This window comes from Centroberyx gerrardi, chromosome 16, assembly GCF_048128805.1.
Source record: "Centroberyx gerrardi isolate f3 chromosome 16, fCenGer3.hap1.cur.20231027, whole genome shotgun sequence".
Lineage (NCBI taxonomy): Eukaryota > Metazoa > Chordata > Actinopteri > Beryciformes > Berycidae > Centroberyx > Centroberyx gerrardi.
The window spans coordinates 23,815,612-23,840,008 of NC_136012.1; the positions used below are offsets into that span (position 1 = coordinate 23,815,612).

Here is a 24,397-nt window from a genome sequence, read left to right on the forward strand (position 1 = left end):
CACGTTGAAGTGTCCATGAGCAAGACACTGAACCCCGACCTGCTCACTCACTGTTTAACTGTTTATTAGATATCATCAGTTTGTGATGTTCAGTGCGTTCCAGGAGTTATTTTGCGATGAAAGGTTGCAATTTACTTTTTTGGTGTACCCAGTTTCCCTCAACCTGCCTGGTTTACTTCTACTGATTTCCTACATTTCCCAAAATGCCTTTCAACACCCCTCAGAAAACATGTTGGAACTTGTTGCATCCAGTTAAATGTAGGTGGAGAGACCAATAGTGATAGCGATAGTAGGACAGATTTCCAGTTGAGAAAAAGTTGCGCCCCTTACGAATAACGCAGCATGTCTTGTGGCTGCATTGCATTCTGGTCTATCGAGGCTACTGTCGGTGGAGAAATTGGTCTCTCTCCTCTTCTACGATGGATTTCTCCCTGTATGATTGTTGAACGTCGGTGCAAAATGGCGGCTCTAGAAAGACGCCCTTGCTCTTTGACACCAAAACCTTTAAATTTACTGGTGATGTTTTACATCGCTGAAAAATTCCCTGCTATCAAACTCAAACCAGCTGCACTGGAAACATCTCAGCGTGGCGTCACATTTGGCCAGTTATCCAGGGGAATAAGAAAAATACATCACCAAACAGCAAAATACGTCCAGAAACACAAGGTACATTGTGTTTTTTTAACAGTGTTCAAGTGTTTTAGGGTGGATATTTCCTTTTAAGTGTCAGTAAAATGCATAGTTAAATTGTAAAATGTCTGTTTGCTCTAACAGTATGACCCTAATGAGAGCTACAGTGAACATGGGGGAGATATTCCTGTGGACTGTTACTTTGGGAGGCAGCCACTGCTCTGTGCCGGTTTCTGGGTGTTTCGTCATTTTGCTGATCAGCCTTTTGATGCAACCGTAGCATACTATGGTTTTTTTCTGTAACGATGAACATGGCTGAATAGTTAAGATTGCTGAGGGATGGACATCTGAATATCACTGGCTTGGAACGATAACTTGTTTGAGCCTTTATTTACCCAGAGAAGATTTTCCTGCTCTTTTGTATAGCAGCACTTTGCCCAGATCTTCCCAACTGACAACCACTGGGCCATGCTGCCTGTAGACAAGCCTCCGCCCTGCTGAAGTGTCCTTGAGCAAGACGCTGTATCCCTGCCTGCTCCGGGGGCGTTGCACCGCAGCCGACCCTGACCTTTGACCTCCCTGTATCGCTATAGAAGGCAGCAAGCAAAATGAGAATTTTCCTGAGGGGATCAATACAGTATTTTCTTCTTCTTCTTCTTCTTCTTCTTCTTCTTCTTCTTCTCCTTCTTCTTTTTCTCCTTCTTCTTCTTCTCCTTCTTCTTTTTCTTCTTCTTCTTCTTCTTCTTCTTTGTCGTCGTCGTCTTCTTTTTCTTCTTATTATTATGCTGCTGTAACCCAGTAGCAAGAATTGAATTATAATGATTACTACAGTCATACATAGAACTGTCCTGTCACTATCCCTCTTGTATGATATAAGCTTGGCCTGAGTCCTAAGTTTTGCTCTTAGGCCAGTGGATAGCATGGCCTTATATTCTCTACAATTCTCTATAAAGCTCTATAATTTGTTGGTGCAAAGATAACCAGAGGCTCGGACCTTTAACACAGTAAGGCAGTATACTTTAACAACTACACAGGGCTGCACTGCGCAGTAAATCGTAAAAAATATCAAAATTGCAGTATTGACTGCAATTATCAAATCACCAGAGGTTGCAGTTTTTAATTATAGGTAAAGATGTTTCAGCTTCCTAACCAAGATACTCGTCTCCTGAGCAGAATGCCTGACCTACAAAATGAAGTCGCATGTCAGGGAAAATCTTTCATTTTATTCAAACGGTGCAAATTGTCAGCATTAGTACGTCATTCCATCCCACGCAAGTTTTTTGACCATTTCTTAAGCCCTGGAAAAAAAATAAAAAATACAAATTATAATATACAGGATAAGCTGCGGCCACAGTTATCAAAATGCATAGTGCAATTTCAATATTCAGCAAAAAGAATTGAATTAGGATTTTTTTTTTTTTTTGTCAATATTGTGCAGCCCTAAGCAAGCCTTTGGACTTGAATGCAAAAGCTCTCTCATAGATTTCACCCTCTGGATTTCCCATAAACCACCTGTGTATTGTTTAATGCCCCCCTTCCTGTTCAGCTCCTCAGTCAGGGCCGTCGCATTGATCAAACTAACAAGCAACAGGTGAAGATGTGTTTTAACTGAGAGCGAACCGTAGAGACGCCTCAACAAAGCACATTAACTCCAACTGAACAACGTCTGTGGATTTGATGAAATCCGCTATTGATTGAGTTCCTCGTTAGGCACTGGAAGGAAGAGCGTTGTGTGTTGAGTGTTCATTGGTCTAATTAGCACATGGAGGTGTGTTGGTTGGATGCAAAGGTGGTGATGGATTGGTGGATTGGTGGATTGGCAGTGGAGCGTCCCAATCAGAGCCCCACCCTCATTTCCCCATGGTTTTATTTTCTGCATCATGGCTTCATGGCTATTTTAATTAATTTTACTCCCCTAATTTTCTTCCATTTTTCTGCATTTTCCTTATTGAGTTTTCCTGTCACTTAACATACAGTATGTTGTCCGATTCACTTGTGTCTTTGCCTTTAATATTGACTTGTTTTTGTTTGTTTGTCTCCTTTGAGGTGAGACGTTTTATTAAGCCCCTTGGGTTTTTTTATTGAACCTGCATAAATTCATAATTTTTCCCCCCCCTTTTATTAATATGTGTGAAAAAAATAAATTACATGTGCAAGTGTGAATGTAGAGTGTGCATGGGGATATTCTACATTTTTAGGCGTTTGGCTGATGCTCTCATCAAGAGCGACTTGCTGTACAATGAGTGAGCAGTGTCTTGTGGTACAGTGGTGAATGTACAGTACAATGCATTAGTACAGCAGTCAAGTATCTTATGTATAATAACCTTAACCCTAAACATAACCCAACACAAACAGTATATCTCTCAGTCAACTAGTTCCCAGACTGTCCCTTATAACTTCTGACAGCTGAAAAAGGGAGAATGGGAACGAGGCTGCAGCGGTTCAGCAAACATGCAGTTAAAGGTGCGAACCTCTTCACTGACCGCATTTACAGAGTGGAAGTTATTGTGGAGAAATGTACGGTGGCTGTTCAAGGGCAATGACTTTTTTCCCCCCGCATTCATTTCTCTTCATTTGCATAATGCATGGCTAGCGGCTCTTAGGTGGCCAAAATGAAGCAACACGTTAAGTTTGCATTATAGAAAACCACTCAAGACCCAAGAGGATAAAGCTGTGTTTATATCAAACATTAGGGTGCAGCGAGTCTGACGTGATTAAAGCACTGTAGCACATGCAGCCTTTATCAGGGGCTCCCATCATTTTTCATCTTAAGCACCCATTAATAGATATATATTAAGGTACTGAGTCCTATTTGTTAAGGAGATTTTTATTGTTAGATCTGATTTAGTACAGAATTTCTACTGTAAGTGGGGAGAGTGAAGCCTCTGATCAAGTCATTTTTACACTGTGTTCTCTCATAGCGCTAACATCTGGTGAATGAAATAGTAATACATTTTAACTATTCTTTAATTTAGTCGAGGACACCCTCAGCACCCTCCATAAGGACCGCTGTGGGTCACAGGCCCCCACTTTGGGAACCGCTGGCTTGCAGAAATTATATCTTCAAAAAAAACTGTGAATACTTCGCATCATTTCAGATGTGGAAAAAAATAAAAAGTTAACTCGCCGAGGATCCTTTTCTAGACATCTAACCAGTCTTTGGATGTGTTCAGCTGTTCTGCTCCCCATAACCTGAAGATATTTGACAACAGTAGAACTCCCTTGGCCCGCCAGTCAGCCAAGCTATAAGCTATTCAGCAGTTGAATGGGGTTTCAGACATTGTTAATTCACCAAGGTTAGAGCCCTAGACACGCCTACACTCTTGGAGGCCATTCTCCCACAATAGGCTGGGAGCAAAGGCAGAAAAATACCCGCTAACTAAAGCATGCTGGGAAAATGGTTTATGTTAAACGTTGTGACATTGGTGGTTTTATGGACTGTTAGAGAGAAAGTGTGAGAGAGGGAGAAAATAGTGGTCGTGTTTAATGTGGTTGAATTGTGTATCGTAGCACAGGTGTGTGTGTATGTGTGTGTGTGTGTTCTGAATGTACACATTTGCCTTTTGTATATATGAATGTATTTGTGTACATATGAGTATACTTGTGTACACACATGCTCATACATACTGTACATGTGGGTGCTGTTGTGCATTTCTATACATAAAACAAGTGTTCTCCGTGTGTTTTCTGCGGCCACATTGTGTCGTCTGTATCCAGACTGTATGGACATTTCTATATGCGAGGACTTAACCCTCGGCTCTGTTGCTATTTACTGAGGATCCTCCCTATGCTGTCCCTCCAATCCTCTGGATTTCCCATAAATCCCTGTGGCCCGGCCAACGCTGGTGATTTGTGGTCGGCTAGTGGGCAATTGACACATTGATAAATCCCCCTCAGACGGGGGACGATCCGTTTGAATCAATACAGCCTTATCGGCTGACGGCCGTCACGGCGGCGACCGTGTCAGTTCACCCCGGGTCCCTCAGAGTCGGCCTGATTTGTAGCATTTGACAACAAACATCGTCACGCCACGTGGCTCGTCAGAGAGTCTGCAGGCGTAAATGAAGGCAGGACGTCGTCTGTCAGCGAGCAGCGCTGCATCGAGGAGGATGAGAGAGAGAGACAGAGAGACAGACAGAGAGGGAGGGAGGGAGAGGGAGAGGGAAACGGATACAGAGAGAGACAAAAACAGAATGAGGATGATGTTGGAAGACAGGAGAATGCAGGCTAAGTTTGGTTTATGTTGTTTTCCAATGTGGAGTTGACTTGATTTGGCCAAAAGAAGGAACATTGATCATTTGGCACTGAAGGGCATTTGACAAATGATGCAGTATGATTGGCTGTTGTTGGATTTGACGTTTTGATTTAACAGTGATGCTACCAGGACTGGGAAGTAGAGTTCATTGTTCCTGTTGATTTGATTTAATGCTATTGATCTCTATTGATTGCTCACTGATTGTTGACCAGAATTAGGCACACCACAATCTCATACATCATACATACAAGGGGAAAAACCCTACGAAATTTAGCATCAGTGTTATCGTATAGTAATTATATGGCATTTACAGTTTTATAACCCAGTATAAAAGCAAAGCTCCTAACAATTCCTGCTGTAGTCGGGGGGATTGAAATTGAAATTGAAGACAACATCCACAGCAGCATGAGGCGTCCAGTGGCTGTTTCAGCCTCAGCCAGAGGATTGGTATGGCTTGTCTCCACTGGCCAGGCTGTTGCTGCGCTCCGGCCCGTCTGGCTCACTGCCAGCGTCTCCACTGTCTTCAGATCCGGGCCAAACCTGGCCAGACCGCGGCTCAGCCAGCCACGTTTCACAAGTTGGCGAGACGCGGGCCCAAGCTGGCCAAAAGCTCCAGCATGGAGGATTAACGGTTACTGATTCTAAATAGAACTTTCCCTGTAGATAGTAAAAAAGTTTTTGGAGGATTATTAGTTAGCAGTATCAAATTTGTGGTAACACTTTAGATTAGGGAACACATATTAACTATTAACTATGGGTTTTCCCTCAACAGTTTAATAATTTCTCTCAATAATATGCGATACTAGCACCTTATAAACCCCATACTGAAAAAAGCATACTAAAATTAATGTGCAACAACTTCCTTACTGACTGCTATAAGCACTAATTAGGATGCTATTGAGGGAAAACGCATAGTTTATAATTGTAGAATACAATAGTGCAGAATAAGGTGCTAATAAGTGGTTTGTAATGGCTAGTAATGAACCAATACACTACTAATATGCATGTTAATTAGTAACTTATTTATAGTTCATGTGTTCCCTAATCTAAAATGTTAACAATTTGTTTTACACAATAAGTGATCGGGAGAAGAACGATGAAACTGGCGCTGCAACTTGTGCTACAGTTTGAACGCTGAAACTAAATACTAGTTCGTGTTGCATGAGATGGGCTTGTTATTTTCAAATCCCGCTGTTCTCTGGGTAAGAGGCTATTCAGCAGAGACACAGACCAAACCAGATCACTGTGTGGTTAACCCCCGCTGGGCCGCACAGAGCTAATGGAGACAAGACAATAGACACACCACTGTCAGCTCTGCTCTTTGTGAAACACGGGCCCTTGTTTGGACGGTTGAAGGCCAGAGCCAAATATCAATAGACTGCCAAATGAACCATATAGAGTTAGAACAGAAAATATTATTCTGTAAAAGAGAATAAGGGTCAGCTTTAGGAAAATTCTTTAAAACAGAGCAGGGCGAGCTTAGGGAAAACATTATTCTGTAAAGGGGAGCTTAAATAAGACACCATATTGGAAAATAGAATAAGGGAGAGCTTAAGTAAAACACTGTTCATTAAAACAGAATGAAGGGGAGGTTAACTAACACTATGCTGTAAAATAGAATAAGTGGGATTTTAAGAAAGACAGTATTCTGTTAAACAGAGTGGGGGGGAGCTTAAGCATAGCACTTTTCATTAAAACAGTAAAGGGAAGCTTAATGAATACAGGATTCTATAAAATAGTAGAGTATAATAGAGTGAGGGGAAGCTTCGGGAAGACAGCATGCGGTAACAGAGTGAGTGGGAACTCAAGAAAAATGGATATCTAGCTCTTAATCCAGAGAATTTATATCAGAATGGGCATCAAGCTTTTCATTGAATCTGATTCAGGAGCAGTGAAGGTTCTTCAGATTTCAGATTCATTCAGTCGAAATACTACTTTGTGTTTGGCACCAGATAAAATTTGTGATTTGCGTATTAATGAAATGTATTTTTACCAATTGTCTAAAACCTAAGGGGAATTTACATCGAATACTGCAATGAATATGAGGAACTTCATATGTTCAATACACACTCTATGTATGAAATGCATGGTTGTGTATTATTTTTTGACATTGCATGACACGCTGTTTTGATCTCTGAATCATTTTTGTCCAATTGAGAATAGAATAGAATAGAATAGAGGATCATCCTTTGTTTTATAGTGAAATAATGAGAGCGGCATTGTGTGTCTGTGTGTGTGTGTGTGTGTGTGTGTGTGAGCGTGTGTTGAGAGAGTCTTGTTGACCCTTGGCTTGACTGTCAATCCCAGGAGGCCCCGCCCCCTCATGCTACTGGATTATCTACTGAACGCTGAGTAGGACTAAATACAATGTCTTTTTATTTATCTCTCTCTCTCTCTCTCTCTCTTTCTCTCTCTCTCACTCTCTCTCTCTCTCTCTCTTTCTCTCTCTCTCACTCTCTCTCTCACTTTTTTCTTTCTGTCTCTCTTTCTATTTTGCTCGGTGTGTCACTCTTTTTCTGAAATAGATGTATTCACACAAAACAGACACAACACACATGCTGGCTGTTCACACCTGCTGATTCTCACAGTATGACACAGTCAGTCAAACTCACACACACACACACACACACACACACACACACACGTGCAGCTCATCCAGTTTATTCCCAGTGGGGAGCTGGTCATTGGTGTGTGTGACCAGGATAGCTACCTTTCAAATAAAGATTTTAAAATATAGACTTTTTTTTTTTTTTTCATAAAACGAAAACCTAATGCTGCCAGCTGCCTGGCACCACACACTCACCATGTCTGGCAATGGCACCATGTGACACACATGCATACACACACACACACACACACACACACACACAGATACACCATACCTTCCTTAAACACCACATAACACACACAAACACAGAGAAAAGCCTGGCTTGTGTTCACATATCCAATGGTTTTAGACTGAGAACACTGGCACTTTATTTATCCCATGTAGTTTACTATCTGAGGTACTTGGTGCTTTGTTCTGGAAAGCATCCATAATGGTATATGAATGGAGGAGGGCAGTAATGAGGTTGGACTGGAGTGGTTTGAATCCCAGAATCCTTTTGGTGATGCGGTAAAGAAACAGCAGTTCTGTACTACAATTAGATATATACACCATCTGAAACAGGCGACACATAGTCTTACAAAACGATTAGCAACACATAATTAGATCAAGTTATGGTGCTTTTGAATAGATGGTAGGCACGTGAAGTTCTTTTAGTTTTTTTGCCCTTTTTCACTTTTTCTCCCCCATGCAGTGAAATCCCGACGAATCTTGGACGGATGATGATGCGTCTTCGCACTGTGTTCTGGTGTCAGAAATCACACTGATTGGCCCAAAGAGAGTGCTATAATTAAAGACCCAATTTTTTAACTCAAATGTGAGATGTCAGACACCGCTGGTCCAATTTTAACCACTTTTGAAACTTGGACGGGTGACACTTTTGGCACTGCGTTCTGGTGTTAAAAAATGTACACTAATTGGCCTGATGGGGACGCTATAATTAAAAGTAAAACATTTTAAAATTTGATAACGAAACTTGGAGGGATGATCCATCTTGTTAATGATTGGCCCAGGAGGTGCATGCATCATCCACAGGGGGACGATATGTTTACTTGTACAGACTGGATCCAGACTGGATGATGAACTGTAATTATTTCGTTTTCTAAAATAGATACAGTAGACATAGTGTTTTGAACTCTTCAATTATTACAGATTACAGATCTCCAATGAAACCAATACTAGTTTAATTCTTATAGGCAGGGTGGAAGTGGAAACATTGATTCAAACAATTCTTCTTAACATTTTCACTAGACTTGATATTTCCACGTTGGACAAATTTTAGCCATCAGAGACGCCTCATAAGTGCTAAAAATGTCCCGTTCCATGTAATTCATCCCCACTCTCATTCCACCGGGGTCCAATCTGTAGCCCAGAGGTTAGTTGATTGGTCGGCCAGCCAGAATGCCTTCCCACTAACTCGTAATCACCTATTGATTGGCCTGCTAGATGAAGGTCCAGGTTCAGGTCCTGGACGCCACATCTCTTTCTCTTAGCGTCGGACCCCTCGGATCTGAGACACGGTGACCTGCGGGGCGCCCCGGTCGCCGCTTATTGGGCTTGACACTGCTTGATGGTGACAACGCTAATTGTCAACATCTGGGAAGCGCTCGCCATCCCTCGGCCCGGCGCAGAATGAAACGTGGCGATCTGTCATAACGTGTCAGGGGAAATTAGTGTCAGTTGGGTGGGGGTCGTCCCGCCAACATTATCTGATGGTTGTGGAGCGGCGGGGGAGAAGGGCGATGGGCTGTTAGTGGAGTCATTTCAGGGCAATTGGATTTACATGATCGTGTTTCCTCAGAGGCTCTCTGTCCCTGCTGTGATGGTGTGACTAGTACTGCTGCAACTACTGCTACTAATACTACTACTACTGCTGCTGTTAATACTACTGCTGCTACTACTACTGCTACTACTACTACTGTTACTACTACTACGGTTACTGCTACTGCTACTACTACTACTGTTACTGCGGTTACTGCTACTGCTACTACTACTACCAGTAATATGAGACTAAGGAAAGCACCTATGCAAATGACATATATATTCGAAAAAGCCTAACTCTGCCTGTGAATGGCCAATATGCAACATTCAAGTACTGCCAGAAAGTCAGAAATCTCAGATTTCAAATGCAAAAAAAAAACTACTACTTACTACTACTGCTACTACTACTACTGCTGCTTCTGTTACTACTACTACTACTACCTAATAATAATGGGTTTATATAGCACTACCAGGTGCCAGGTGCAGTACATTATAAAGCTGTTGGGCTCCAAGCTATATCACAGACTTTTAACCCCTATCAGCCTCAGTCTCTTCCAAAGTCCAGGCTTAAACTAAAGTTCACCAGGCTTTTGGCTTTGCAGCGTCTCTGTCTGAGGAGCTTAAGCTACTGTAGCAGTCAGTATTCTCTTTTAAATCACTTCTTAAAACCTAATTTTATAGACTTGTTCCATATGCTGTCTTTTATCCTCTTGTTTTTTTTTACTGTTATATTGTTTTTACCCTCTGTTCTTTTATCTGGTGGTGCCTTCTTGTTGTACTTGTTTGAATTTATTTTATGAGTTTGATGTTTGCTCTTATTTGACTGTTAAACCCTTCTGTAAACTCTGCTTTTAAAAAAGTGAGTTAAATAAAGTTCAGATACATTTCATTATTATAATTAAAAGGAACAAACATATCAACAAACTACAATAAAGGGAATACTTGCCATCTGCTCTAAACAACAAAATCTTTTTTTTTTCTCTTGGCTCATACAAAAGCCTGTTCACAATATCTCAGTCTTATCGCGATGAATCAATATTGAATTTATGTAAAGGATCTCTAGCAGAAAAACAAATGTAATAGCACATCACCAATAACTGGGATGAAGGAGATTCACTGGATTATTAAGTAATATAAGAAAATGAAGAATTTCATTCCAAAATGATGCACTCTCTCAAACTGAAACGACTCACGGTACTTTTGTACAGGACAGGAGTAACTTAAGTGACAATGCAGTATGAGAAATGCTTTCCCATACTGCATATTCTATATTTTAGAATTCAAGATAATGATTCTTTTCAAAAATGCATATATAGTGTTTTGGATTAGAACTGAACTTCCCATACGGAGAAAAACCTGGTTCTGTCACGGTCTTCCCTGTCGCACTGACATTTAATTCTGTCTCTCCTCCGACAGGAAAGTGACAGTTTGTGGTGGGACGCCTTCGCTACCGAGTTCTTCGAGGAGGACGCCACTCTCACGCTCTCCTTCTGCCTCGAAGACGGACCAAAGAGATACAGTAAGACTCCCACAATGCATTGGGTTTATACAAAGTTGAGTTTGATGGACGGGTTTTAAAACAGACAGTTGTAATTGGGAGTATAAATCATTTCTCCGCTGGAAAAATATGGGATTAAGTGCCTTGCAATCGGCTATTTTTACTATATTTTCTGAGGGAGAGCGTTTCAAATTCATTTCCCTCGCCCAGATTTTCCTGAATGGGATTCAAACCAGCAACCTTCCAGTAACGAGCCCACTTCTCTAAGAATTAGGCTCTATTAGCATCCTAATAGAGGCCTGTCACAGAGTGTATGGACAGTGGTTATGAGGGATAGACCTCCATACTGAAAGATTTTAAAGGGAAAGTCCAAACTCAGATACTCTTACATTTGTCTAGATCATCAATCTGTAATGTTCAATGCATTCCAGGAGTTATTTTGTAATGAAGTGCTGTAATTTACTTGTTTGGTGTACTCACTTTCTCTCAACCTGCCTCGACTACTTCTAATTAAGTTATTGATTTCCTGCGTTTCCCAAAATGCCTTTCAACAACCCTCAGAAAATGTGTCTGAACTTGTTGCATCCAGCTGTTGGTGGAGAGACCAATAAGAGCAGGAGCGAGAGTTTTGAGACAAAAACCACAACACTGTCTTGTGGCTGCATTGCATTCTGGTCTATTCAGGCTGCTGTGGGTGGAGAAATTGGTCTTTCTCCTCTTCTACGATGGATTTCTCCCTGTATGATTGTTGAACGTCGGCACAAAATGGCGGCTCTAGCCCTCGCTTTTTGATTCTGAGGGACTGACACCAAAACCTGACGTTTGCCATTCATGTTTCAGTTAGCTCAAAATTTTTCTGCTATCAAACTCCTTCACAGCTGCACTGGAAATATCTCAGCGTGACGGCATGTTGTCTACGTTTGGCCAGTTATCTATGGGAATAAGAAAAATACACCACCAAACGACAAAATGGACTCAGAAATGCAAAGTACATCACCGATAGTTTTTTAACAGTGATAAAGTGTTTTAGGGTGGATTTTCCCTTTAATGTTAGCAGCCCTTCTGCCCTCACCTATTTCTTCGTTTTTTATAACACCCTATCTCTACCTTTACAGAGAAATCAAGGCATTTTCTTTGTTTTGTCAGGGAGGAAGAGGCGATGACATTACAGTACAGTCTCTCTCTTTGTTGTTACTCTTTCAAAATGATGGTTTTTCACTCGTAACCACTGGTAACCTCTCTCCAAGCATTTCATGACAGGCCTTTATTGTGGCCCTTGCTTTTTAAATATAGACATAAATGTAGACCGCACTCTCGAAAATAGACAAATTACTGGGTATTCATATTGGAACATTTGACAAAATGTCTGCCTTTGAACAAGGTCCTGATGTCACCGCTTTATGACAGCGCGTTGATATCTCGGCAAACGTATTTTCTTTGAATTGAAAAGGGTCAAATCGCTGCACGGAATCGGGAAAAGTACACTTTTGCTTAAAAGAGATGAGCACAGAGTAACTCCACTTAATACTGTATCTGATTGTGAGTGTTTTTTTAATTCAAAAAGCCTCCCAAAGTCACTGACATACACACTGTAAGAATTCGTTTCATATCGCTGCTGTCAGGGCAAGAAACAGTCATGTCGGCCATAAGTAAGATTTCCAGGAATAAAGACAAGAACGCTTATTTTCTCAACGACATCTGTGTATTTTTTAATATCACACAGGATTTTAATATAGGTTTTTGACGGTCAGGAAACTCACTCAACATCTAACATGACCATGCAAACTTTCAACTCAAGTAAAAAAATAAAAAAAACACCAAAAATTGCAGTTATGTGGGTTTTACTCGGCAGCGGCGAATATCCCAGAGCAGAGCCTGTTATTGTGTTTGCGATATTGTCCCCTTCATCTCATCTGCATAGGTTCGTGTTCTGATATCTGAAACATATTGAATATCACACAGACATAGATAAGGACGCGGTGCTCTGAAATGAGCAAATGTGTGTAGCGTCTGCTTCGTGTCTGTGTGTGTGTGTGTGTGTTTGTGTGTGTGACTCAGCCCAGTCATGGAGGAAGAGAGAGAGAGAGAGAGAGAGGGAGAGAGAGTGGAGGAGAGAGGGAGTGGAGGATTGTTGTGAGCCGGGCCCCGGTTTGCTTTTCAAATGTAAAAATAAAAATCCCCAGTGGTGTAGAGACGGTAACCCTGTTCCCTCGGGAACAGGAGGCTTAACACCATGGCGATGATGACTCACCGCCAGTCGCAAGCCTTCCTCGATTCACATTCAGGTGCGCGAAGTTACACACATGCATGCACCCACACACACACACACACACACACACACAGACACACAAACACAGCATCCAGGAAAAACACACCAGCTTCATATGTATCCAGCAACAGATTTGTCTCATAAGAAAAACCAAGAATGACACCTTCTGAAAGTGATGTTGTTGTCTGTCGGGCTGCAGAGTGTTTCACATTGGCAGTATTATAAATAGAAAATAACAGTTGAAACAAGGACATGATGTACTTTATATAATGCTCATTGTCATATGTATACATCATGTTCCAGTTAGCTGGATTGTCCACTGTTCAGTAATATTGTTTATGCATCTTTTTAATTTAAGCTATAACAGAGGGACTTATGAGTGAGCAAGTAGGGGTTCAGTGTCTTGCTGAAGGATACACCAAGTTTTTGGGAGGTTGGCCTGTTGGTTAACTTACCCAGTAACTGATGACAACATAGACAGCAACATCATGCATGTGTCCCCCGTAGATCATTGGCTCCGGCGCTCCATGCTAACACTTTAGCATTCGCTATGTTGATGATAGTTAGCGACTAGCATCATCTCAAAAGTGAGAAAATGAGAACTTGTAGCAGCTCTAAAGCTAAATGGAAAGTAATTTTAAATTCTAAGTCTGGCAGTTTTGTGTAAAAGACAGGGAAAATATATGCAAACTATGATCTAAAAATAACAGGCTGTTTTGAACTGCAAGGGACTACTTTCTCTGTTTCTATAGAAAGTGAACATGGTAGGCGATTGGTGGTAGGAGACTGTGTGCAGCTAAAAATCACTGCGCGGCAGAAGAATACGTGGTTGCTCACCTGAAATAGTTCCAAAAATAAACCTATCTAGCAGCTATATTGAGTTAATGACATTTTCATTTTTCAAATTTATCAATTTTTAGACCATATGATCAAAAAGACAAACAACATTTTATTACTAAAAGGTCAGCCTTCTTACTTTGGATAATGCTAGTCGCCTGCTAGTGAATTCCTACTAATTTCTACGTTTCTCTGTCATAACAGTGCCATCTAAAATGAAACATATGTAAAAATGGCATTACTGAATAGTGGAGAAACTGGTTTAGAAAGCTGGGAATAAGATTATGATGATGAGTGTTGGTATGTATGAGTGTCTCTAACCACCAGGCCGCCTTACTCCCTGCAGTAATGTCAGTTAGTCTGCCATGTCATCACTATCTCAGCTTTTGTCACTGTGAGTTTCTGGCATGTTCTAACTGTTTGGTATTCATGTTTAGCTCTCAGATAACCGTGCGCGGACACTTAGGAACCTTATCTAGGCAAAAAGCTCATTAATGAATAATGGATGTAAATGTAAATATATTGATATGTGGCTCAACAAGTACCTCAGGGAGTTAGACAGGCAGCCACAGTATTCCTGTGAGATTTGAACATGTGAACTCTGGAAAAAATACACACAAAAAAATACCGCTCTACCTTTTCTCCCTGTCTTTTATTTCTTCACCTTCTCTATTATACAGGATTATTCTTGTGGCACAGGAATTTCTGTCATGTCTTTTGTCGGGGGACTTTGCACCCTTGCACTCCCTACTATTGGTTGCTTTTAATGTTGCCGATCTAGAAATTTATGCTTATTCTGCTGTTGCACTCATTGTTAGTCACTCTGCATAAGAGCGTCAGCTAACCGCCTAAAATGTAAAATGTAAATGTGACCGCCAATGGCTTTGCTCTGAAATAATCTTTGCTTCCAGCCCTTTTCAAAGCGCAGACGCGCTGCAGTTATCGTTGCCCGGGTCGCGACAGCGCTGACCAAGGGAGATGTGAGGGAGGAGGAGGTGGAGAGCGGTTACCGGTGGTTTAAAAAGGGCCGGTGCCGCCATGTTGGAAGAGTGACAACAAAACAAAAGGTCGTTAACGTTACGCAGTGGAACAAAGTGTCCTCACATAGTTATACCGAGTTGGATGAAATGCATGAAATAAGTTCTCAGCGGGACGTAATTCCCGAGGCTGAAGTGGTGTAGTGTACAAAGACTTGTGCAGACATTATGAGCGGTACAAGCCTGAGCAAAAAAGATTATTTTAGCTCTGTGACACAAAGCATGTTATGGCATTTCTAAATTGAAGAGAAAATATCTGTATCTTTAATAATCAAAGATACTAAACAGACGAAAGGGCTAAGCCTCTACAGTATGTTGGTAGTTTGTAATTCAACGACAGCACACAAAAGACATAAGGTTAAATTTGAGGTTATTTTTATTTACAAATGTATTCATTATTCACTTGACACACTCAACGAGTGTGAGAAGTCCAATCCTCGTTGAAATTAAATTATATTTTTTGAGCCATATAGTAGCTTATATGATCATTACAAAGAAACAATCATTTCACTCCATACCGAGGCCCATTAATTTCATAACGTTCAGCAGAGGAAAAATTAGAAGAGCCAATTTACCTAATCTGTTTTTTTTTTTATTGCATGGACCTGTATTTAGGTGTTTTGTAACTAGGTCTCCAGCTGGCGTTCATTATGTCTTTTTCAAAGGAAGGTGATCTTACTGGAAATGGCTGTGCGTTAATTGTGGGAAGACAAACGCTAATGCATTTGTTTTCTCCATGAGTTCCTTTTCCTCTCTCTATCTCCCGTAACGTAACATAACAAGCACCACTGGAGAAACTGGGGGGTTCGTTTTCTTGCACAAGGGCACTTTGGCGGCGATGGTTCACTTTCCCCACTGGGGCTTTCCCAACCTGTCCGGGATTCGAACCGGCAACCGTCTGGTCACAAGCCTGCATCTCTAACCTCCATTATCTTTCATTTCATTTCGTATCTATCCATTATCAAACATGTTGGTTTTTTTATTCACAGGCCATAGTGGCCAGTAAATCCCCAAATTCACCGACTAATTTCACTATTCTACCAGCCAAGAATAGAATAGAATAGAATAGAATAGAATAGAATAGAACAGAAGACCTTCAAATGATGGTTGGTTTCCTGCTAAAATGGCTGGTACAGTAGACGAACCTGCCAGCCACAGCATGTAGCCTGTGGCTTGTTAATTTCCCACCCTGTGCCACTAATGAACAGCAGCTTCAAAGCTTCAACCTTCACCAGATCCTCTATTCTGTCTAATTGTAATCTACATGTATTAATAACAATAACCAGTGTAAGAAGACAACATAAGCAGCTTATCCAGATAGAGTACATCACGTCTTCTATCGGCTCGTCTTGCCTTGCTCTCGCAAAGATCTGAGGAGAGTTGGATGTGAGCAGTGAGAATTTGCAGTCTCAAAAATATCATAATATTTTATTGCTTTTTTTGGCAAAATAAAACCTATTAAAAAGTATTTTATTGCCATGACTAGTGCTTTGACAGAAGTTCATATTAATTGTGTACTTGTTGACATCACATTTCAGTGTTGGACAGTAAAGTGTTTTGCGTGTGTATTTGCATACCCATGTGTGTAAAACAGTTCTCCATAGGTGCAGGCCAATTATTGTTTTCTACACTGAATATTCAATTACACTATCTAATTATTCCCCCAATTGCCGTGGCCTTAACATTCGCCCCAGTACCTTGTCTAGCTCTGCAATCTACGAGGCATCTGATGAAAGCTGCACTCCATGATGCAATCAAAGAGCAAGGCTCACTTTAGAAGTAGTTCAAACAAGAGAGGGAAAACTCTGCATGTTTAGTGGGCTGGTTCACCGAGGGCAAACTGTGAAAGTGATTCACAACACATTTACAATTCGTCTACAGTTACTCTTGCATTGCAGCATGCAATAATTGCAGCTATAAAATGACCACAGCTAATAATATTTAAGCAAGCATGAGGACATAGAGAAATAATGAGGAGGAAGAAAACGGGGGAAATAGTCTTAATCCGGGTGAAGGAATGAACCAGACTCGCTCTGCAGTGGCTTCGACTGTAACTTAACAAGAAACACACCAGGCACCACACATTAAAACCTGGAAACTGTTAATGAATAAACACACTGTCCTGTTCATATTATAATGATGTTTACAGCCTGTCTCAGCCCAGCCCTATACATATCATAATGATGTTTTTAGCTAGTCACAGTCCAGTCTGATGTTAATAGCTAATATTAGCCCAGTTCTAAACATAGCATAATAGCCAGTTTTAGCCCAGTGCTACATATCATAACCTTGTGAATTCCCAGTTTTAGCCCAGTCTTAAGTACATTACTGTATGTCTCAGTCTTGTATTTAGCATAAGAAAGAGATAATGTGTTGCTTCACATTGGGGTCTTGCTCGCCCTGAAGGGGCTTATTTTGCAATAATGACCATCTCCCTGTACATTATCTAGCTTATTACATGGTTACTTACCAAAGGCATTAGTCATTTGACATGACATATTGATTTAGAATGATTTTATTCCAAGCTTAAGTAATTCACAAGCCTCCACCACAAAATAGTTCAGCAGGACTGCAACATTAAAAACATCTGTAGCTAGCATCCATGGGCTGCACTGTAGAACTGTAACCACAGCATAGTAAACAAACCTGGTAAGACTGCTGCTCAGCCTCCAAACAGCAGTTTTGTGTTTTCCGAATTTTTTAAAGATTATAAGATTTTGGGCGTTTTGCCTTTACTACATAGTTGATAGTTAAGAGAGACACAGGGCTTAAAGCAAAAAAACATTCTGAGCCTGAAATGTTCCTTTTTTTTTTGGGGGGGGGGGGGGGGGGGGGTAGTCAGCACACTGCACCATCGCACCATTTATTTCTCTATTTCTCTATAAAACTAGTCCAATAACAAGAACAACGAAAACAATTGACACATTTCTGTGCTGAATGAACGAATATTCAACACACAGCATTATTAATCTATAAACCTAGTGCAATAAGGATAACTGTGGAGCCCCTCAGGGGTCACCTGGTACAAAAAAAAAATGACGCGGAAATCAGTGGGCACGGTTTTCTTACAATTTATTCCTAAACCATGCCCACGGATTAGTAAACCATGCGCACAGATTTGTAATATCTACGTTGATAACATCAAAGAGGGACTTTTAGGCCTATGTACAGTGAGCCAGAGCCATTACACACAGCTTGGCATACATATAGTGAGCTGTAATAGCCATTAGGCACCTAGACCATATGTGAACCATAACCATTGATTGATCACATCAGTAGGTCTAATTTATGATCCGATGTGTGTTTTGGTGACAATATGAAACCTATTTACTCCCTATAAATCATGCTTGTAGAAAAAGCATGTTAATTAAATTTTATATGCAACTCTGTGGGCCGCTGTGGTGTCCCTGTTCGACGTTATCAATATACATATTACAAATCCGTGTGCACGGTCTGCTAATCCGCCGGCAAAAAAAAACTTGCTCGCGTTCCATTGGTAAATGTAAAATATTGCTTTGCTTCGCTGAATATGATTGGATAAAACGCATCAAAAACAAAAACCCACGTGGAGTGAGTTTTCTTTTTTTTTTTGTCGATAATAGTTTGTGAATCTAAAACGTCCATATGCCGGAAACCCGGCACCTGGCCGGAGGTCTTTAAGCCCTGGAGACAAGAAAGGTTGTGAGAGAGAGAGGGGGACAACATGCGTCAAAGGTCCCGGTCCCGACTTGACGCTGCGGTTACATGGCATGCGCCTTAGACCAGCGGTCCTTGAGGGGGTTCCAGGGGGTCCCCAGCAAATTGATGAATTGTTAAACTTCACCTTCAACATTATTTCATTTACAAGAAGTTAACACAATTAGAGAATGTAGAAGAATGACTGTTCTGATCATAGTTTCTCTGTTAGCTCTCTACCTACAACACAGACAGTCATGGAATTCTGGACAAAATCATATCTAGCAATAAAAATATGCTCAGATTTGGGACAAAATCTCATCAAATGGGGGTCTGTGGCTTTAATGTGTGCTAAATTAGGGGTCCTTGATATGAAAAAGGTTGAGAATCACTGCCTTAGACCACTGAGCCAAAACCCTCCATGTTTCTGATCTAGGTTAGCCGAGTGTTTGTTTGCAGTAACCATGGAGTAACGTCTTATTGGCACGAGGTGTTGCCAGTCAATTTGATTAGAAATCAACAAAATGGACCAGACTTCTTGGCGGCGGAGTGATATGATTAGATGTAAAACAGCGGTCTGTTATTCAGAAATAAGATTTTGTTCGGTTTGTTATTCCGAAATAACAGACCTCAAGACGACTTCGCTGGCCAATCAGAGTGCTCAACAAAGCCGTGTAGTAATGATGTTTATTGTCAGAGTTAGCCTAGTCGCATATCATAATATTGATGATAGCCAGTTTTTTACATGTCTGATACAATATGCATATTATAATGATTTTATAATCATCTTAATAGCCAGCGTTAGCCCAGTTTTTATAACAATAATGTTATTTATATGGCACTTTTCAAAGCACATTATGTCACAGTTTTGTATATAGCACAATGATATTTATAGCTGGTATTAGCCCAGTCTTAGACACATCAAACAATGTTAATAGCAAATTTCCACCCAGTCTTATACATATCATAATGTCCGGCCTGTCCTAGTTTTTCTATCATTATGATTTTATAATCATTATAATCGATGTTCACAGCCAGTCTCAGCCCAGTGTTAAGCACATTACGTCTCAGCCCTATACATATCAAAATAATGTTTGTAGACAGTCTTAGGCTGGTCATAGCTGTGTGAAAGAATCTGAATAGAAGTCTGAGATGGAAGGATAAGACTAGTGCTGTGATCCCACTCCCTTTCTGTTGAATAAAAGATTGACAGGGAGGGAGGGAGGGAGGGGTGGAGGGAGGGGGGGGGGGGGCGGTTGTTGTATTATTGAATTGGGAGGTAGGATGAAGAGAAGGAGAGGAGGAGGCCCTGATGAAGGTATGGGAGTGGTGCAATGTCTGCCTGCCTGCCTACTTGCCTGTCTGCCTGCCTGCCTGCCTGTCTGTCTGTCTGTTTGTGTGTATGTGGTGTGTGTGTGTGGGTGCGTGTGCGTGTGTGTGAGTGGGTGTATACGCATGTGTGTATGCCTCTATCTGCGTCTTATTGTCAATGTATTTTTCTTTGAGCAAGCAACGGGGAACAGTGAATGTTTGTGTGAATTTGTGTGTGTGTGTATGTGTGTGTGTGTGTGTGTGTGTTGGGAGAGTTAAAGGGGCTCTCAGTGCTTCTGTGGAGGGGGTTGGTTGGTTGGTGGTGGTGGTGGAGGGGGGGGTGCTGCGTGAAGCTGCTTTACAGAGAGATGGATAGGATGGATTGAAGGTGTAGAGGGGTGATTGGCAGGCGGGATGATGCGGCCCTGGCTCAGCTGCAGCGCAGAGATGTAGGCTGCTGTTGATTGACAGTCGCACCGAGCCTGGGAACCACGGCGTTGGATCGGCCACAGAGGGAGAGAGAGAGGGAGAGAGAGACTTAGAAAGAGACTGAGAGAGAGAGAGAGAGAGAGAGAGAGAAATTTTACTTATTTATACCAAAATTCATAGCCTTAACGTTTTTGCTGTATGCTTTTTGCGAGGATAGTTCTACACCGCCATACATTGTAAACTGCTTTGGCAGTATTGTTAATTTTTTGAACTGAACTGAATTGAGAAGAGAGAGAAATAGATGATGATAGAGAGAGAGAGATGCAGAGAGAGAGAGAGAGAGAGAGAGAGAGAGAGAGATGCAAGCAGAGACTGAATGACAGATAGCCCTCAGGAGAAACAGACAATCATTGAGCCAATGAGATAGCACTGTTTGGGTGTAGAAAGCTATATATATATATATATATAGGCAGGTCCAGGGGGTGAGCAAAATAACAGAAACACCTAACAATATCTGAATATCAAGTACCTATAATATCCTAAACCTTTTGCCGTCAGAACAGCTTCAATCCTCCTTGGACTGCTGTCATAAAGGTCCTGAACTGTGTGGTGGGATGCTGGACCTTTCTTCAAGAAGTAAAGTTCTCTGAGGAATGAAGGAGGTGGAAATCAGAACTTCCCATAAAGGTTCAATGGTGTCTAGATCTGCTATTTGGTTGATCTGAATCTTTTGAATGTGTTTAACAGTGCGTATGGGAACATTATCATCCTGGAATATGGGAACATCATGAGGGAACAGTGTTTGCACCATAGGATGCATCTGGTTCTGTAAAATGTTCCTTGACCTTTATACAAATTACTCGCACAAGATGGCTTGCCCATACCACACAGATCCTCCGCCATGGTGGCAACCGGCATTGGGGGTTAAAGGCATTTTTCCTTTTGGCTTTCTCCAAATGTAAACTCGCCAGGAGAGTGAATACGACTCATCAGTAGTGATGGGACGATCTGCTTATCTCAGGATACAATTTGATACGCGATATGGGGTTCGCGATTCGATACAACCATGATACGATGTAATAAATAAAAGTTCAGTGATAATAAAGTATGACCGTGCAGAATTATGTTTATTGCTGAGCCACAAATCTTTCTAGCGATGGCATTGGCTTCGCTCGAATGTAAACAACAATTTAAAAATGTCATTAGTGCAAATAATATAATTTGGATGGAGAGCTTGTGAAATTGTGATAGGCAAGACGCCTCATTGGTGATTACTACAGCAGAATAAAATGGAGCTAATATCGCGATTCATTTTTCTGCCCCACGATACGTATTGGCACATCTTTGTATTGCGATATATTGAATTTCGATATATCGTCCCATCCCTACTCATCGGACCATATTACTTCTTTTCCATTGCTCAGGAGTCCAGGTTTTGTGCTCCTTACACCAGGTTGAGCATTTTTGTGTGTCAGCCTTGGATACAAGATGTTTCTGAATGGCAGCTCTGCCACAAATACCAGCTTTGTGAAGCTCACAACATACAGTGTTCATTTAATTCTGTGGTATTTAACAGCTATCCTGTGTTTGTCGATCCCTGTTGGTGAGCCTTGACCTGCAGTTTGTCTGTCTGGCATATTGTCATGATTTTCAAGACTGTTCCCCTTGTCACATTAAATAATTTTGCAGTTTTCGTGACCGATGCACCTGTAATTCAGGCACCTACTATTTTGAAAACTCATAAAAGTAGTGGGTGTCAGACCTCTTTTAAAGCTGACACATACTTCTAATTAGCATTCAACTTAATGTGATTCATCTGTGTATCACTTTTGTAATTGTGAAAAGGTTAGGTTAGTTCAAAGTTAAAGTCCAATTTTAGGTGGTGTTATTTTGTACACCCCCTATATACAGGGTTTGACAATAAGGATAACTCGGGCCAGTTGATTGGTCAGTCAGTGCCTCAAAGGAAGAGTCTTATTATTTCTGGCTATTTTTCACATGATGATAAGCCTTATCTTTCGCTCTCTGCCACTGGCCCACTCTCCTCTCTGTTGTGGAATTGTCTGACCAATCAGATTGGACGTCACCAATCTGAGTTAGTGAAATTATGTTGTTATACAATATGTATAGGACTGAGATCTGTGTGAAGTGGACATGGCAGTGGCTACTTAAAATCACGAAAAGTTGAAGGCTGTTTCTTTCGTCGTGGAAGCGAGTTTCCTTGGGTTGAAAATGATGAATCAATCCCGTACCGTGTGCCGGCGACGTCCGAGTGAGGAAGATCGCGCCGGCTCATTTTTAAAGGCACCGACGATTACCACAAACACACACTAGATGCCCAGGACAAGAGCCGGTAGCATCTTTCCTGTATGTGGCTGACAACCCCTTATCAGGTCCCATTAATGTATTGGCAAGACAGATGATCGGAGACACTCACCAGCCGCATGAATTTTCCCATTTGATTTATGTTTTATTCCATGTTAACGCTGGTTACATTTACAGAAACACCTCAATCAGATAGTTATGAGGGCTTAACCATGAATACAAGTGCAGCAAGGGCCAATTCATACTTTTCATGGAGTTGTTAAAAATATATTTCAAATGTATTCATAATCAATCAGTTATTTATTTTTGTTGTTTATTTTTCAGTCATTTTGCTGTTGTATATTGTGGACATTTTATAGGGATAAATTATTTAAATCAATATATGAAAGTGGTTTCTTTCATTTTTTGCATGCAGAGCTAATGGAAACATACACAGTGGCAAGTAGAACTCTGATCTACTGTGCCAAGTAGAAAAAAAACTCTTTACATTGAGCCCTGATATAGCTTTTTGGGGCTTCAAGTTAGCAGAGTAAGAGAAAAACTGATACCATCAAAGTGAAAAGTGAGTCACAGTCAAAGTGAACTGAGAGAGAGAGAGGCAGACAGAGACAGAGAGGGCAGAGACAGTCTGATACAGAAGTGAAACTCTATTATTGCATTCTCTTAATCAACCTTTTGCAGTCATGTCAATCAGTGACAGACTAGAACTGATTTGAATCCAATGCTGATTCCTGTTTGTCTCTGGCGATGTATTAATGCAGCATGTGTGGATCTGTGGGTGTAGGCGCAGCGAGCATTTTGTCTAAGAGTCAGATGAAAATACAACTATAGCAGAAGTCAGCAGTGTTTTTTTTTTCTTCTTCTGCACCATTTGACCAGTGAAGAAAGAGATAAGCCTTTTAATGAAATAATGTGGTTCTTCTAAGGCTGTCGAGGATGGAAGCCTTTTCGCTCTAAAACAATATCCAGCATCTGAAATAATTGACGCCTACTCTTACAAAAAAGACTGCTGGCATGAAAGTAAAAAACAACACAGAAGACTCTATCCTTAAAAATTATTATTGTGTACCATTGTGTACCATTACTTTACTCACGTCAAGTCAATTTTATTTATTGAGTGCTTTCAACAAACAGGTTTGTCACAAAGTGCGCTACAGACAACAAAGGACATAAAGGACAGATAAAAAAACATTAAAAGAACAAACACATCACACATTTTAAGCTATAGTAGAGTTTGTGTGTGTGTGTGTGTGTTGGACTATGGTGGAATATAGTCTACTTTTGGAATATATTAAGTTTCTACAGTATACAAATGAGTTGTACATTTTGAATTGATTTATCTGAAAGTGAATCGACCCCATCCCGGTTGCTATAGCGATAATACCTGAGAGGAAGTTCTGTATTGCGATTATGGGCATGACAGTGAAGCAGCGAGGTACGAGGTGCAGCCGCTGGCATTACCGAAGTGCCCGTAATCACCATAAAGAATATCCTCTGGAGTGTTATGGCTTTTGTACAACGCCTACCAATATAAGTGTACTGGCTGAAAAAGTTTTCTTCACAGTATTGTACATACTTAGGAATCAAAAAAAAAAAAAAAACAGCTCCTGAGTTAGGCTACCACAAGAGTAAACATGGCAACCAATACATTTTATTCATGAAATACAATTAGATCTGCTTTACAGGAATATTATCAACCCAGTTGGAACGTGCCAGGCTGAAAACTGAAAGTAAACATCTATACAGGGCTTTCAGGTGATGTCAC

At 40.9% G+C, this 24,397-nt stretch overlaps 2 protein-coding genes across 4 annotated transcripts in view; both read left to right on the forward strand.

The window, feature by feature from the left end:
* Positions 1-24,397, forward strand: part of qdpra (quinoid dihydropteridine reductase a) — a 236,816-nt gene that overhangs the window by 49,063 nt on the left and 163,356 nt on the right. The window lies entirely within an intron of this gene.
* The window catches only part of ldb2a (LIM domain binding 2a), a 76,985-nt gene that overhangs the window by 8,027 nt on the left and 44,561 nt on the right, over positions 1-24,397 (forward strand). For all 3 annotated transcript variants that reach the window (XM_078289102.1, XM_078289103.1, XM_078289104.1), the window contains exon 2: positions 10,668-10,770. In XM_078289102.1, coding sequence (XP_078145228.1) covers positions 10,668-10,770 — 103 coding nt within the window. The remainder of the gene's footprint in view (positions 1-10,667; positions 10,771-24,397) is intronic.